Source organism: Pelmatolapia mariae, linkage group LG12 (genome assembly GCF_036321145.2).
Source record: "Pelmatolapia mariae isolate MD_Pm_ZW linkage group LG12, Pm_UMD_F_2, whole genome shotgun sequence".
Lineage (NCBI taxonomy): Eukaryota > Metazoa > Chordata > Actinopteri > Cichliformes > Cichlidae > Pelmatolapia > Pelmatolapia mariae.
In genome coordinates, this window is record NC_086237.1 from 25,910,350 (window position 1) to 25,925,928 (window position 15,579).

The 15,579-nt window shown below is 38.0% G+C and overlaps 1 protein-coding gene across 1 annotated transcript; it reads left to right on the forward strand.

The window, feature by feature from the left end:
- The first annotated feature begins 267 nt into the window (after positions 1-267).
- On the forward strand, positions 268-15,317 carry LOC134638295 (solute carrier family 28 member 3-like). Its single transcript, XM_063488810.1, has 17 exons — positions 268-336; positions 1,246-1,331; positions 1,471-1,562; positions 5,201-5,390; positions 7,452-7,596; positions 7,694-7,807; positions 8,044-8,121; positions 8,238-8,318; positions 8,593-8,673; positions 8,779-8,904; positions 9,426-9,550; positions 9,782-9,950; positions 10,070-10,267; positions 12,375-12,456; positions 14,033-14,131; positions 14,985-15,099; positions 15,200-15,317. The coding sequence occupies exons 1-17, from the start codon at positions 268-270 to the stop codon at positions 15,315-15,317; spliced, it is 1,968 nt and encodes a 655-aa protein (XP_063344880.1).
- The last annotated feature ends 262 nt before the right edge of the window (positions 15,318-15,579 follow it).

Genomic DNA, 15,579 nt, shown 5'->3' on the forward strand with positions numbered 1-15,579 from the left:
AATGCACCAATAACCATCCCTGTCAGCAAAAGAACAATGAAGTATCCCGTCTGTGACTTTTTAACTACATAATCTGATCATCCAAGCAGACAGCAGTCCAAAAAAGAAGAAGCCATTTAGTAGCCATGCATTAGTAACAAATAGTGGACACTATTCGAGAGGGGAGAGAAGTCAGTTGAAAGGAGGAAGGGAGGGAAAAAGGTTGGGACAGGTGGGGTTAAAGTCTTCCAGTGAGTGCCTGACATACAGTCAATGAACAGCAAGGAAATGGAGCTGGATATAATAGAAAATAAGGATGGAAAACAAGGAAATGACAATGAGGCCTTTGAATCAGAGGTAAGTAAGGCATAAAACAATCTTAAAAGAACTGGAACTCTTTCGATCATTTCGATTACAAGATGGTTTGAGCTACGTTTGTTTGTTTGTTTTATATTTAATAATTAAAATAACATCTATCTTCTGACTTTTACTGAAGTTGACAATTAACTTTGAGGCTTCTGAGGATGATTAAACCAACTCAAATGTTTTTTTCACTAGAGTGGCATATTTACACCTGCAGCCAACACGTGGAGATTCAACCTTGGCACGGTGATTGCAGTTAACTAAAAAACCTAAATAAAACAAAATAAATATACAGGAATGTCTTCATTTTCAGTCATTAAAATCAACCAAATTTCTCAAAAACAAACACTGAGGTGGCACTGGTGTGTTTGTGTTGGGCAAACAAATGGGAAGTTCACTCTGTTTTGAACTTCTTAAATCTTATAACTGGAAAAATGCCCCATCTAAATAAATTTTTAAAACTAAAACGAAGAAACTAATAATATCGAAATCCTTTTAATCAGTAATAAAAACAAACTAAAATGACCTGACAAATAATACAGAAAGAATGAAAAAATCCGGCATTATAATAACCCCAATGGTCATTGTGCAAAAGGAAAAATAAATCTTTGTCTAGGGTTTGAAGAAGAATGTCATTGTGCAAGCGCTGTGTAAACAATCCCATACAAGCACTTCAGTCACTGCAGTCTCAAAGTGGGCTTTCCTGCCAGTTCTGTGCACCAGTGTGTCACCAGTCAGCTTTCTCTGACTGACTGCCCCCCCCCCCGCCCATCCTTTTCTTGATCTTTTTTTGCCTCACTGACCAAACATCCATGTAAGACAAGTTTGTTGACTGCTTCTGGGTCCTCTCTGCCAAATTTGAACAATTTCTAATATGAATGATCCTCAATACATGTGTGACAGGAACAGCAGCACATATGCACTGATGTGGAAATCTCCTCCGAAGGTATAGACGATGCATCGGCAAAGACGGGACAACACAACAAGAGGTTTTTCCTTTCTCATTTTAACCAAAAACACAGTGTTTCTTCATTTCTTCTGAATCACCAGCTTTTCTTTCGTGTGCCTTTTGATCTAACATTTATGACCTCTCTCCTTACTCCTCTTATCTTTTCTGTGTGTCAACAGCTTGCTGGAAAAGAAAGTGGAGGCACTCCAGGGCTATATGGCAAAGCACAAAGACCAGATTCACCTGATTATCCAGCTAGTTTTAGCTGCTGGTAAATTATCTGTGTTTGTATCTGTTAAAGTGTAACTCAGATCCCTAAGTAGGTTATAGTTGTGCCACATAGGGCTAAAATACAAAGGCATAAAAGGACAATCTATTTCTAATTTTGTACAGAGTTGTAAAGGGCTGTTAAATTTACAAATTAGCCTGACAGGTGAGTGGACCTGCATGTTCTTTGCCTTTAGAGCAGATTGATGTGAGCATGTTTTTGTGAAACAGACTGAAAAAATAAAAGTTTAATTTACTATAAATCGCTTTCATTGTCAGTGGAAAAATCAAGACTTGGTTTATCCCAATGGTATGTGCTCTGGCATGTGCGGTGTGTACTAAAAGGACTTGTCGAGGTCTGTCCAGGCAGACACAAAATGACATTTCGCATCCCACGAATGGTACCGTGACACCTTATTGAGTCAAAGATAACAACACACCAAAAGTTAGGCAATTATTTATTCCATTATCTGAGTCCCTTTGTAGGATATCTGATTTTCAAAACACCTGCCTTGATAACCTTTGACTGTATCAAAGGTTAAAAGTTTAGTTAATGTTTTAGCACTAATGATGACCCCAAACCTGCTTTTCTGCCAGGTGGTGAGTACTGAATATATCTAGTGGTGAGTGCCAACATTCAAAAATTCAGGGTAGGAGTGTATGGAGTACATGTAGATAATATGAGCTTTAATGTAACACGTTTTTTCATCTCAATTAATCTTTAGTAGATAAGAGATTCCAGCTCAAAACACCTTGTCATGAGTCCATAATACAAAAATAACCAGAGGAGAAGGGAATTGAAATGTAAAATGAACTTTTTAGCGTGCCCAGGCTTTAAAGTACATTCCATGGTTTCCAGCCTTTTTCACGTGAACCCCCACAGCCGTGACAGACTGACTCGAAAACCCGTTCTCAACAATTTTCAAGTTCAAATGTCTTCAACTAAACACATGTTAAAATGCATTTTTTTTCCAATTATATTTAGCTCACAGTCTTGCTTCTAGCCTCAGCTAACGTTTACTATTAGCTAACTGCTTGCTAGCTAAAAGTTAAACTGCTCCTATACCTGATTAAAAATTAGTGGGCAGTAACAAAATACAAACACCATGCTATTATACTTTGCAGTACTTTACTTTGCAATTTTTCTGACATCCTTTTACTTTCACTGTCTACATCTTAAAAACAAATATCTTTACTTAATGCTTTGTTCTTCCACTTTTAGAACAGGCTTGCTACTGATTACTTCACACACATTCTTGATATCAAACTGATTTGAATCTAAATGGAGGGACCAATAACATATAAAAGATGATCTTATGGTGTTTCAATCTGTTGTGGTTATTACACTTGATTGAAGTAAATTGATGTAGACCTAAAAGGAAAAAAAAAAACCCATACCATCATGTTAAAAAAATGATTTTTTTTAGAGTGGTGCTGAAAATTTATTATACCCTTGATGCTTCTTTAGCAATTAAGAGGGTAGTTAGCAGGCAGGTGCTGCTAATCAGATGTACTTGATTAACTGATGATCAGCAAGCCTGAGCACCTCTGCAGTTTTTGGCAGTTTGCTGGTCTGTAGCATTCAGGCGTGTGTTAACACAAAGGCACAATCTTCCCAGGAATGGACATCCCCATCAGTTCACCCCAAGGTCAAACCAGACAGTACTCAGAAAAACATTTATTGAAAAAAAAAAAAAAGTAAAGTGTTAAAATTCATGACATTACAATTAGAGGAAAAAACTGAACAAGTGACTTGTTTAGAAGGGCTGCCAGGAGAGAGCTTTTTCCCTCGACAAAGAACACTGCAGCACAGCTTAGGTTTCTAAAGCTGCATCTGAATAAACCAAAAAACCTCTTGAACGCTGTCCTTTGGTAGATGAGACCAAAGTGGAAATGTCTAACCATAATGCACAGCATCACTTCAGGCAAAAACCAAGCACCAGCTTTCAAGCATGGTGGTGGAGTCATGATATGGGCTTGTTCTGACACCACAGAACCGGTGCACCTTGCTAAGGGGCGCTGTTTGTAAACTGAATATATATATTTAAAATACAATTTTAAATATTAAATCTAAATATTATATTTCAATCTAAATGTGAAATCTAAATGTGAAATTTAAATGTTAGGGAAACTAAATATTTAGCTAACATGCAAATTTATTGTATCGTCAACGGAAATACCAAAATAAAAGTGTGCAGGTTGTGTGTCTGCTCTCCCCTGATGGTCACATCTCACCGCCATGAGCCATTTTGTCGGCCATCCAAAGGTTCAGCAGTAGTGCACCCTCAGCAGCTAAATCGCTGGACATCGATGACATACTGTCAGGGGAGAGCAAACACACAACCTGATCACTATCGGCACACCTTAGCGCTGGAGTTTTTAGCAAAGCTTTTATTTTGGTATTTGCGTTGACCCGTACAATAAATTTGCATGTTAGGTAAATATTTAGTTTCCCGTAACATTTAGATTTAACATTTAGATTTAAATATAATACTAAGATTTAACTTTCAACATTTAGTTTTAAATATAATATTTAGATTTAACATTTAAAATTGTATTTTAGATATAAAAAGTTACAAATATTTTAGTAAATGTTGTAAAAAATGACTCGAAAAAACATGTTTTTGTAAGCTTTTGAGATAAACGTGGAAAAATGCTGCTGTTAATTGCAGCATGTTTCAGTTTACAAAAGGTGCCCTATACCTTGCAGCTGAACATAAACTCCTCTGTATACCATACAACCAAATATGAGGTCATCTATCCAACACTTAAAGCTTGGCCCAAATTGTATCAAACAGCAAATATACAGAAGTCTGGCTGAAAAAGAAAAGAATTAATGTGTTGGTGGCAGTGGCCAGACCTATGGCTGGACCTTTAAAAAGCTGTGCATAAATAAATAGCTGTAAGTACTTTTAGCAGCGTCATAACAGGAAATGAAAACGTTTGTCTGTTAGCTTAACACATAAATAGCTGCCTTAAAAGTCCTTCAAAGGATTACATTTATATGCTGAATACATTTCAGAACATGTACTTTTTTACTTTTATTTGAGTAAAGAAGTTTAATCATGAATTCCATTTGTAAACAGTTATCATACTCTGAGTGAAAAAAAAATCTTGCACCACCTTTGATAAAATACATGAATTCATTCTTCTTTACCTATATATTTTAGCTATTTATAGTATAGTTTGCATTTTAATGTTCAGGTAACAATTTAATTTGTTTATTCATGTTACTAGCTAAGCTAATTAGCAAAGCTAGCTAACAGTGAGCTAGCTATTTCAGCTGTTTCTTCTGTGTGTTTTTTTTCCACCACTAATTCTCTATATATTGCTTTTGCGTACTAGATTTTCAACTGCAACTAGACTACTTTTAGTTAACCTCTCAGCTCAGACCTGTTCAGTCGAGGAATCTAGTAAGACTTTGAGTCCTGAATCCTACATATGAACCTTTAAGTAGCGTTTGCCTACTGGAAGATGTGTCATCTGTGCACTCCATTTTCACTTCAACTACACCCCCTCATGTCTCGCTGGTAGATACAAAACAGATAATACAGTAGTCTAAATAAAAACATTTCATTAACATGTCAGTAGTCTGAGGGTCATGCGAGGATGTAACTCACATTGATTCTATATTTGTTTCAGGCTTTGTTGCCATGGTGATAGCGGCATGTGTTGTGAACTTCCATCGGGCTGTGGGGCTGCTGGTCATCTCCTTGGTAACCATTTTTTTCCTGGTCTGGGATTGGATGATGGAACGATATGGTGAGCAAGTGTGGGAGGCTCTTGCTCCTATCAGAGACCTTCTCAGCAGGAACTGGTGTGGGATCAGATGGTGAGAAATGAGACAAATCATATTTCAGCCTTTCTACTCCCATGTGCACCTTCTACGACAAAGGAACTGGGCACCTAGGGGTTGGCCAGGTGGGCTGAGAGAACTGGTCTTTTCACCATAATGACACAGGAAGAAAAAATGTGAGGGACTGTAAAGATAGCATATCAAAAATCCCTCGTTGATGTGAATGATGTGCGAGAGAGTTCAGCATGTGGAGGGTTTCTTAGTTTTCTAAAAAATCACAACATCCTCAGACTGATAAAATTTCTGATTAGTGAGACTGACATGAGTATTCCATTAAACACAATAAAATGATTTGCTGAAATGCACCCTACCTGGGTAACTTTAATTTTCTTTATCTTGTAGATGGTAAGCGATGATTTAAATATATATACTGCTTTATTATTCATAACATCAATGCTTGACCTACAGTACAGCCTTTGGCTAATGTCTACAAACCATATTACATTCTTTTAAAATCCTGTTCTGTCTAGCAGCTTTTGCGATCAGAATTATGATCTGAATGCACTGTCATGTTAAAAACAAAAATTCTCTGCATGCTCCTCTAGTTCAAGGTTTATCTCTTTATGTCTTCATTTCTATTTGTGTCATTTCAGTTATTACATTATATGTGGTATACTTTATGACAATGTCTAAGGCAGGACAAGATGAAAAAAAGGGGGCAGGCGAAATAAAGAAATGTACAACGTATTGCCAACTGCCACTCTTGTAAGAAAAAGAAACATACCACACCAGGTGTGTGAGTGTGAGGGAGAGAAAGACAGTGTGTTTTTGTCACGAAATGTACTTGATAATGAGGGTGAGAAGCTGCAATAATGCCCCCCAGGAGCCAGAGGCAGACAGAGATGGATCCAGGAAAACCGGGCCATTTGCAGCCCCAAGAACGCTGAAGTCCTGGGGCCAAACTTGTTAGCGATATCTGAGCACCTATCTCAGCAAGAGTGGGAAGGAGACCCTAGATGGTGCACCATTGGCCAATGGCTGGGAGTCCCAGGGGTGATGGGTAGCCAATGCCGCTAGAGGCCGGCCAACCCGGGGAAAGTCAAGATCAGGGTACCCCGACCACCACCACCCACCAACCCACCCCCGCTTTTCTTTATTAAACCATGTAACACTGACCTATGAATCTTTCAAGCACCTAAAAAAACCACTTAACTTCAACGTAGATTGTAAATTGCATCTAAACTGTATGCTTTCTTACTAGCAGCTTGTCACAAGAACACATCATTTGTTCTCAATGTCAATATGTGCGGAAGAGTTTAGAAGAGAGATACAACTGTGAGTGTCTACAGCCATCTGTAAAATATGGGTTTGGGCCACATTTCAGCTGGTGGTGTTGAGGATCCTGTCAAAATGACATTATGAAGTCAGAAAAGTATGACCAGATTCTGATTAACCAATCAACACCATCTGGAAAGTATCTGATTGGCAACAGCTTCATTTTTCAGCATGATAATGATCACAAACACACTGCTAATGCAGTAAAAGCATACCTGGATAGAAAAACACACAGTGGAACATAATCAGCTATGGATTAGCCTCCCTAGAGCCTGGACATTAACATTATTGAAGCAGTGTGGGATCATCTTGACAGAGAACAGAACAAAAGGCACCCAACATCCAAAGATTAGCTTTGAACGTCCTTCGGGAGGCCTGGAGAACTATTCCTTAAGAGTACTTAAAAGAAATGACAAGAAAGCCTGCCAAAGAGTTCAGGTTGAAGAATACAGGTGGTCAGACCAAATATTGACCATTAACTCTGGTTTTGATTTATGTACAGTATTTTTATTTATGTTTGCACATTCCAGTAAATCACTGCACCCATTTCCAGATTTCCTAGCAAAACGTAAAGAAATGAGAGTTGGTTCAAGATTTTGCACAATAGTGTATATGTTCTGTTTCTAAGCTGACACAAATTTAGGTATATAACAGTATTATACACATAACGTGGAATACACACTGCATACTATAGTGTTTGTACAGAGTCTCTGTGTTCTTCTCTCTGAATTCCTCCACTTCCCCTCTTTCTTTCTCTTTCAGGATAATATATATGTCAGTGCTCGTAGCCGCGGTGTGCTGGCTTGCTCTGGACACGGCCCAGCGGGGGACTAGACAGCTGGTATCTTTCTTCGGCTTGCTGCTGTTCGTCTTCTTAACACTCCTGTTCTCCAAACACCCCTTCAGGGTAAAAGATGGACACACATGCTTACAAATGCATAAATGCACAAATTCACACACCCATGTTTGCACATAGACAAATGTATTTTTCATGTGTGTTGCAGTGGTCTTGGCAAACGCTGGTTTTTGGGACTGGGCTGCAGTTTATCTTTGGTCTTCTCATTCTCAGGACCACATTTGGTTTAGGTGCATTGCGGTGGCTTGGAAACAAAGCAGAGGTGTACACACACATATATTCAAACACACACACACATCCTTTTTTTAGTGGCTTGTATGGTTGCTTTTGGTAAATTTGCAGATGTAGCAATCGCTGCTGTTCTAAAACAAATGTTCCTGCTGCATATATTTGACATTTAATGTTAAGATGATGGAAAGGCTACATTTAAAATGAAAAAAAAAAAACATCTGTTACAATTTTTTTTTCTGTTGCTGAAAACTGAAAATCTCTATGCAGGTGTTTATGTCCTTCGCAGATACTGGATCAAAGTTTGTGTTTGGTGAAAGTTACACGGACCACTTCTTTGCCTTTAGGGTATGATGATCCAGTGAAAGTGCACATGTGACTAAATGTGTTTAAAGGACAATCTAGTTTTTAATATCAAGGTATAAACATAACTAAATATTTTGCTGATTGTGGACTCTCTGCAGGTGATGCCAATACTTGTATTTTTAAGCTCTGTCATCGCCATGCTCTACCACATTGGCTTCATGGCCTGGCTCATTTGTAAGGTGAGAATGGAGGAGGATACAGCACAGACACAAAAAGACATGCTGTATAAGGAGTCAGATGAATTGTTTGAAAGTATTATTTTAGAAATAAGACATAAAAAATAGGAAATGAAAGACTGTTGACTGTTATAGTAACAGACAGCACGGAATGAGAATGTATAATAATAATAATAATAATAATAATAATAATAATGTTATATTTATCACATTATTATTATTATTATTATTACAGTTTTCCCCTTTTTTTTACATTCCGTCACTGATTTTTCCCCAGATTGGATTCATAATGCAGGTTACCATGGGAACATCTCCAGCAGAATCAATGGCTGCAGCTGGAAATATATTCCTTGGACACGTAAGCAACTGTAACCATTTATAATAGTACACTAATGTCAACTGTATTAATCAACTAATCTCAGTTGACTCCATTTTCTGTCCTCATCATCATCTCTCTCATCAGACCGACTCACCTCTCCTGATTCGTCCATATATCAGTGAGCTAACTCTTTCAGAGATCCATGCTGTGATGACAGGAGGTTTTGCCAGCATCTCTGGTACCATTTTGGGAGCCTACATCTCCTTTGGGGTGAGGAAGAGGATGTGCTGAAAGGATGGGGGTGCGGATTTGAAGAAATGTTGAGGTTTTCAGAGTAAGGCCCATTTGTGAAAGTGTTTAGGCACCCAAACTTGTCCTGTGTGTGCTTGATTAAAATTTTATTCTCGTGAATAAACAAACAAACAAAAAATTAGAAATAAAACAGAAAACTCAAATCAAGACACAATTTCTATCTTCTTATCCTTTTCTATTGACCTGGGCAGCTTAAATTTTGCAACACAGTGGGCGGAGTTTACTCCAACATCAAAAAACATCCAAAGTTATGCTTTCTATCTTTACCAGTTCTCTCTCTCAAAAGAGATTCATCTTCATGGCTGAATAAAGGTCAAATTTATTGTAATTATCAATGCTCAATTTCAAAGAGCAGGATACAAAAAATAGCATGTATAGGAGTAATTTCAAACTTCATTTAAGGCTTGTGACTGAATTTGACAATTTGATAAAAAGAAAATGAAAAATTAATCTGTGCCATTTGTTGCCTTTCCTTTGAGGTTGATGCAACGCACTTGTTGACAGCAACAGTAATGTCTGCTCCAGCTTCCCTGGCCATTGCCAAGATGTTCTGGCCTGAAACTTCAGTTTTAAGGTCGAATCGACCAGTCAAAATGGACAAGGGGTGGGTAAGAGTGATCTCAATAAACACACAGATACCTACACCATATAACATCTATTATCTACTTGATTCAAATGGTTACAATGTTTTTCTGCAGTTCAATCTTTAAATTCACTCTGTTTACATAATTTCGCTGTTGCTTCATCCTGTCACTTCTTTCTGACTTTGTTTATAAAGCCTTAATGTATTGACCAATGGCTTACAGTGCCAATCAAGTTCTACCTTTTTCGTCAGTGAAAGCAAGAATTTGTTGGAGGCGGCATCCCTTGGTGCATCTCGTGCAATCGCACTAGTGGCCAGCGTTTTAGCCAACATCATTGCCTTCATGGCCCTGCTGGCCTTTTTTGATGCTGTCCTCTCCTGGCTGGGAGGGATGTTCGACTGTCCACAGCTCAGCTTCTCAGTGAATATACACAAACACACACACCAACCCTCCAAAATAAACTTTATATAAATATAATAAAACACAGTTTGATGTGACTATTTTTCTATTGTTTCTGCTTCTTTTTGTCCCTTGTTTAGCTCATCTGCTCCTACGTGTTCATGCCTCTCTCCTTCATGATGGGTGTTTCCTTTGAGGACAGTTTCATTGTTGCTGAACTGATGGGCATTAAGACATTCCTTAATGAGTTTGTGGCCTATCAGAAGCTGTCAGAGTTGATAAACCGGAGGAAGGCAGGGGGGCCAGAATATGTGAACAATGTGAAGCAATACATTTCTGTAAGTTTTATTCATGTTCTCACTATTTCTCTTCTAATTTTAGTTCTTTCCCCATCTGGTTTGCTCAGTATGATTATTCACTGTTCACAAAACAGTGAATCAGTCAGCAGTCATCATGGTACCACACAAAGTCAGCTGAACTTCACCAATATCAGTCTATCCAGTTATGAAGGATAAACAACTGTGGATTCATTTCACCTGCTTTGGTGGAAATTAAAGTGACAACAGGTACACTGAAGAGGCAGCTCCAAAAAGGGAACGATTTTGCAGGTAGTGGCCTCGGGCTATTGCTCTCTCCTCATCCTCCCTTTATGGTTTTTGTGTTTTGTTAGTTTCCTTGTGACAGAGGTGACACTGAGGTTACCATTTTTTGGTAGCTAAAGTGACCAAAGTCAGAATTAATTTTGACAGTGTTATGGTCTAAATAGATAGCTTATTTTCTCTAATGGATATCAGTGACAGTTATGTCATGGTCCTGAGTCTGTGATGGAGCATTTTGAGTTGTGGTTTTTCTACTAATTATTTAATATTTTCTGCTTGATTGTTACTGTGTCTATTTGTCTTGGTGCTTTGAGTTTTGTTTTCCAGGTTGGAATTTCTCTGTCTACATTCTCAGGCTTTCTCAATTTTCAGTCTAGGTTTTGTTCATGGTTATAGTTTGTTTGTATTTAATTCCTTCTTTCAGTTCAATTCCCTTTTTCCATCATAGGTTTAGTGCAGCTGTGTCACATTGCTTTGATTTAGTTTAGGTGTGTTTAGTTCCCCAGCTGTGTCTTATTCCCTATTAGCTCTCAGTTTTTGTGTGTGATGAGACAGACTGAGTGAACAAAATGCAAGTTGTTTATTCAGGCTGCTCTACAAAAAGTTCATTCAAAAAAAGCAAGTTTATAAATAAACTGTCAAAAATCCGAAGAGGGTGCAGGCAAGCAAACACACAGAATCATGCAAGGGAGACTGAGGGGAAGACAGCACTATTTATACACGAAAGGGTAGTAAGTAGAGTAACAAGACAGACGTGATGATAATCAAAGGAAATGAGACAGGAGGGGAAAGTAAAACTACGTGCAAAAGACACATAACTACCATTAAAAAAAAAAAAAAAAACAGGAAGTGAGCGCTATAACTAAACAGGGAAATGAAAAAACTGTTTTGTCCTTGTCCTCGAGGACAAAGACGGCATCGCATTGAGAGCAAAAATAATTACACTCCACATTAATTTATGTGGTTTTATTGTGTTTATGATTAAAATTAGAGACTTGTAACTTCTGGTTACAGTAACTACACTGATTAATATTGATCACATCCCTCTTGACAGCCAGCGAACCTCTGTGTGGAGTAATAAAGTCTCATGCTCGCTGCCCATCTCATTGCACAACGCAGCAAATAAGCGGGAGTTCAGCGGCCTGGCATTCACAAAGTTAACCATTTTTACAGTGGTGTTCAAAACATGTTTCAGATGGGCAGGTATGACCTTTGTAGCAAGAGCCTCTCGATGGATGCTCCGTGTCTCCCAGTCACAGCGCCATCAGTGCAGATGCCAACATATCTGTCCCACACGAGTCCATGTGTGTTCATGAATGTGTCCAGCTTTGAAAAATATCTACTGCAGTTGTCCTTTCTTCCAGCAGTTTACAGAACAGTATCAGAGCATTCATCACTTTCCACATGTCTGTCTCCAGCTTTTCTAGCCACTTGGCTAGTATCCACAGATACATCCGTTCTAGCATCCCAGTCTGACGAACACGTTGTTGTTGAACAATCACCTGTGCAGTCACTGGCAAATGCATCTTTAGATATGAGCTGATTGGTGGTAGTGGCCGGTGTATCGGTGGTAGGACGTTTTTGGTTTTGGTTTTTTTCCATGTTATCATTTGTCCATTTCGGTGCTGCACTGAATGCTTGGAGACAACTTCGACAGTCAGGTGTCAGTCAATTGGGCAAGTCACACCTGTGAAGTTTCCTAGTGCAATTTTTTTGCTGAACACCAGAGGGTGGTATATACACATTTATTTACATCAAACTTTATTAGTGCAAATGTAGGCTTTTGGAATTCATGACCCTACAACTTCATGCGTTTTCTTTACTAGATTTATTTGCTCTGTTCCAGGTCCATTCTGAAGCCATTGCAACGTACGCTTTGTGTGGATTTTCCAACTTTGCTTCACTGGGAATGTCGATTGGAGCACTGTGTGAGTGACACCTGTTAAGAAAGCTGAGCAGAAAAAAATAGAAAAACATTAAACTTCATGATGTTGGAAAAATTCTGAACTATATTGTAGCACGCAATTTTTTTGATAGTATCTCCACCACATGAACAGACTGGGGGGTGGAATGGAGGGGGTGTCCTTGATGTTTTTGGTTGGGACAACAAGGAACCCATCTGTCACATTTAAGGCAAGTTACAGTGTGTAGGCTGAATGGGCTTGTAGCTGCCAAATTCCCCTAATTCTCAAACAGACAGAAAATTTTCAAAAGTTTAAACAAACACATTTATAACTATTATTATATAAAGCAATGGGATGAGTCTAATTTGTGTGCTTCTTTTCAGTCAAAGAACAGACCGTGACTATGAAAAAATGATTACTTTAAATTGAGAAAAAACTCCACACTCATCATTTTGATGAAGTGTAGCAAAGAAGTTAGAAAGATGAACAATCATGCATTTCAACGGTCCTGACATTTCCAATGACAAGGCCAAACCTGATAAATGCACTTTTAAAAACATCTTCACAATTTCTTCTCCAGACACAGCTCAGGGATTCTTCAAGTATTAAAGGACTGAAAATAAGCAAAAATTCTTGATTATAGAAGGGTAAGAAGAAAAAACTGTCAATTTTAACTTTTCATGTCATTCTGCCGTTGTGCTCAAATGTAACAGGACAGTCTAATATAATAGTAACTTGTCCTTGTTCTACAAAGGACAAGTCTGAGGTTTGGAAGCCATGGGCATCACCAGAGAATAGATTTTCTGATGCTTTGGTGGTCCTGTCTTCAGCTGTTTGTTTGCGGGTCTTCCAGTCTGTAGTTTGATCAGGTGACTGTCTCGGTGCCTGTAGCACTCCTGAAGCTCCTGGTTTGCTTTCACAATATGTCTGGACTACTTGAAAAGTCAATTTTACTGTATTCATCTGAATCTGACCGCTGAGTTTAGCTCTGTATGTGTCAGAATTCAGAATTGCTTCTTTCTCCTATCAAATCCTCAATAAACACTGGTGAAACTCAGCTGCTGGGGAAATATGTATACCTGTGCATCAATCTGCTACCATTTGCTTCTCAATAACCTCCCACTGCCATCCTTCAGGTAAAAGTTGCCCACCACCTGTAAGGTTGGCTGGGTGATGTTGAGGGGGTTTTCTTTACAAAAGGATCATGTGATTCACCACTGTTGTCTTACCTGAATGTCCTTATCTTTTTATGTTGCATAGCTCACCTGTGTGATCCTTTTCCCAGAATGCTCAGACTATCTGTCTTATGGAAATAGCTGTTTTGTTGCCTATTTCACCCCCACTGAGAGCTCCTTCCCTCACACCTGTCCATGGAACAGCTTTTTAGGGAATAGTCCAATTACGTTTGCACCTTGTATAAAACTGCCTTTAATTCCTCTAATCGTTTTAACCCGCTGAACTACAGCTGAAGGTCTGAATTTCCATTTCGCACTGATTGCTGGTTCAAACATACTGTAGGAGCACAGAGCCAAAGTTATAAACAAAATGTCACTATGAAATTTAAACACCTAACTGTATGGCATAATTGTTCTTTCCCCAGCTGCCATGGCTCCAGACAGACGATCTGATATCTCCAGCTGTGGCCTCAGAGCTCTGATTGCAGGCAGCATCTCTTGTTTCATGACAGCTTGTATCGCAGGTAACATCTGTTCTTCAGCCAGGCTTGATGTTCTCGGTAATAAAGTATTATGTTTGATATATTTCCTCATCAAGTACAAATATCCTTATTGGATCAAACAACCACTTCTACAGAAAGTGTGCATTAAATTTTCAGCAACTGTATATTAACCTTGTATACTGACATTGTTCTTAGTTCAAAAACATTTATTTTAGCTTTTACAACTGCAGAGTTTTAAGCACATTTTTAAATTTTAACATTTAAAAATCAGTTCAAATCCAGCTTTTTAGTAAGTACCTGAGAGTTTGAGGGTTAAATAATACAATTAAGCATTATACTAACACTATATTTACTTACTTGTCATCTAATAATTTATCTTTATCTGTAAAATATTCCTTAATTAAGATTTAGTCATTATTCATTGCTAACTACTCAGGAATCAGTCACCTTAGTGTCGAGTGTTTCTTTATATCCTACATGAAAATAGGCTATAGTTCAATGGGTGAAATATGCCATTACATACGACATAATACTGACAATACACAACAAGAAACATTTATTGATGTTACACTAAAATATACACTTTGCAAAAATGTACATTTTAAAGTACTTTTGATCAATCTTCAACATTTCTGCGTACAATTTAATAAGTACTTTCAATTTATCTTTATCTGCATCTTTATGTGCATTTTTATGCAGTGATCTGGCATAACAGAAATATTTTTAAAATGTAACATTTTGAGCTACATTGAATTGATTCCTAAATCTTTAAATCTTCCAAATGTATCTGTTTGGCATATTTTATAAAACAAATAATAAACCTACATGCATAACATTTAAAACCATAACTCGGATTTTTGTTGTTTTGTTTTAGGTATGTTGTACATCCCTGATTTTGAGTGCCCACATTTGCTGAGTGTAGAGTTCAACAACACCGGCATGACCAACAGCTCACAGCTGCACGCCTGCTGCACAGAACTGTATAACAGGTGTGTGTTTATTACTGTTGCCCAGTTAAAACGATATTACAACTCACTCATCTGACCAAGTGGACATTTTCTCGTGCATGTGTGTGTGTTTTATTTGCAGTGTGACAGTGTACGAGCCATGGAACGTGACAACAGGGGATGGATTCAGTCAGAGCAGCCTGCTCGGCTGCTGCACACTCATGCCGTCTGAACGTTTCAACTGCAGCCTCATGCTGTAAATCACACACTCCAGTGCTACAGAGATGTACTGTTTACAGGTTAAATCCTTTTTAGGGTGTTTTCCTTTTTTTAAGTTAAGTTTTCTTTCACAAAAAAAACTTAAAAATGAAACATGCCAAAAACGTCCTTTTACCCACACTTTTTGCATTGTTTTATAATGATAATTTAAAATATAGTGGCTTTTTTGTCATAAATCCTTTTCTTACTTCTATTACTATATAGTTTGAAAATAATACATTTGCACTTTAATATTTCATTTTT

Bases quoted from the DNA above. Each gene is read 5' to 3' on its own strand.
- LOC134638295 (XM_063488810.1), top strand. From the start codon at position 268: ATGGAGCTGGATATAATAGAAAATAAGGATGGAAAACAAGGAAATGAC. The intron at 8,319-8,592 runs GTGAGAATGGAG...ATTTTTCCCCAG, and splicing joins TGGCCTGGCTCATTTGTAAG to ATTGGATTCATAATGCAGGT. The intron at 10,268-12,374 runs GTAAGTTTTATT...GCTCTGTTCCAG, and splicing joins ATGTGAAGCAATACATTTCT to GTCCATTCTGAAGCCATTGC.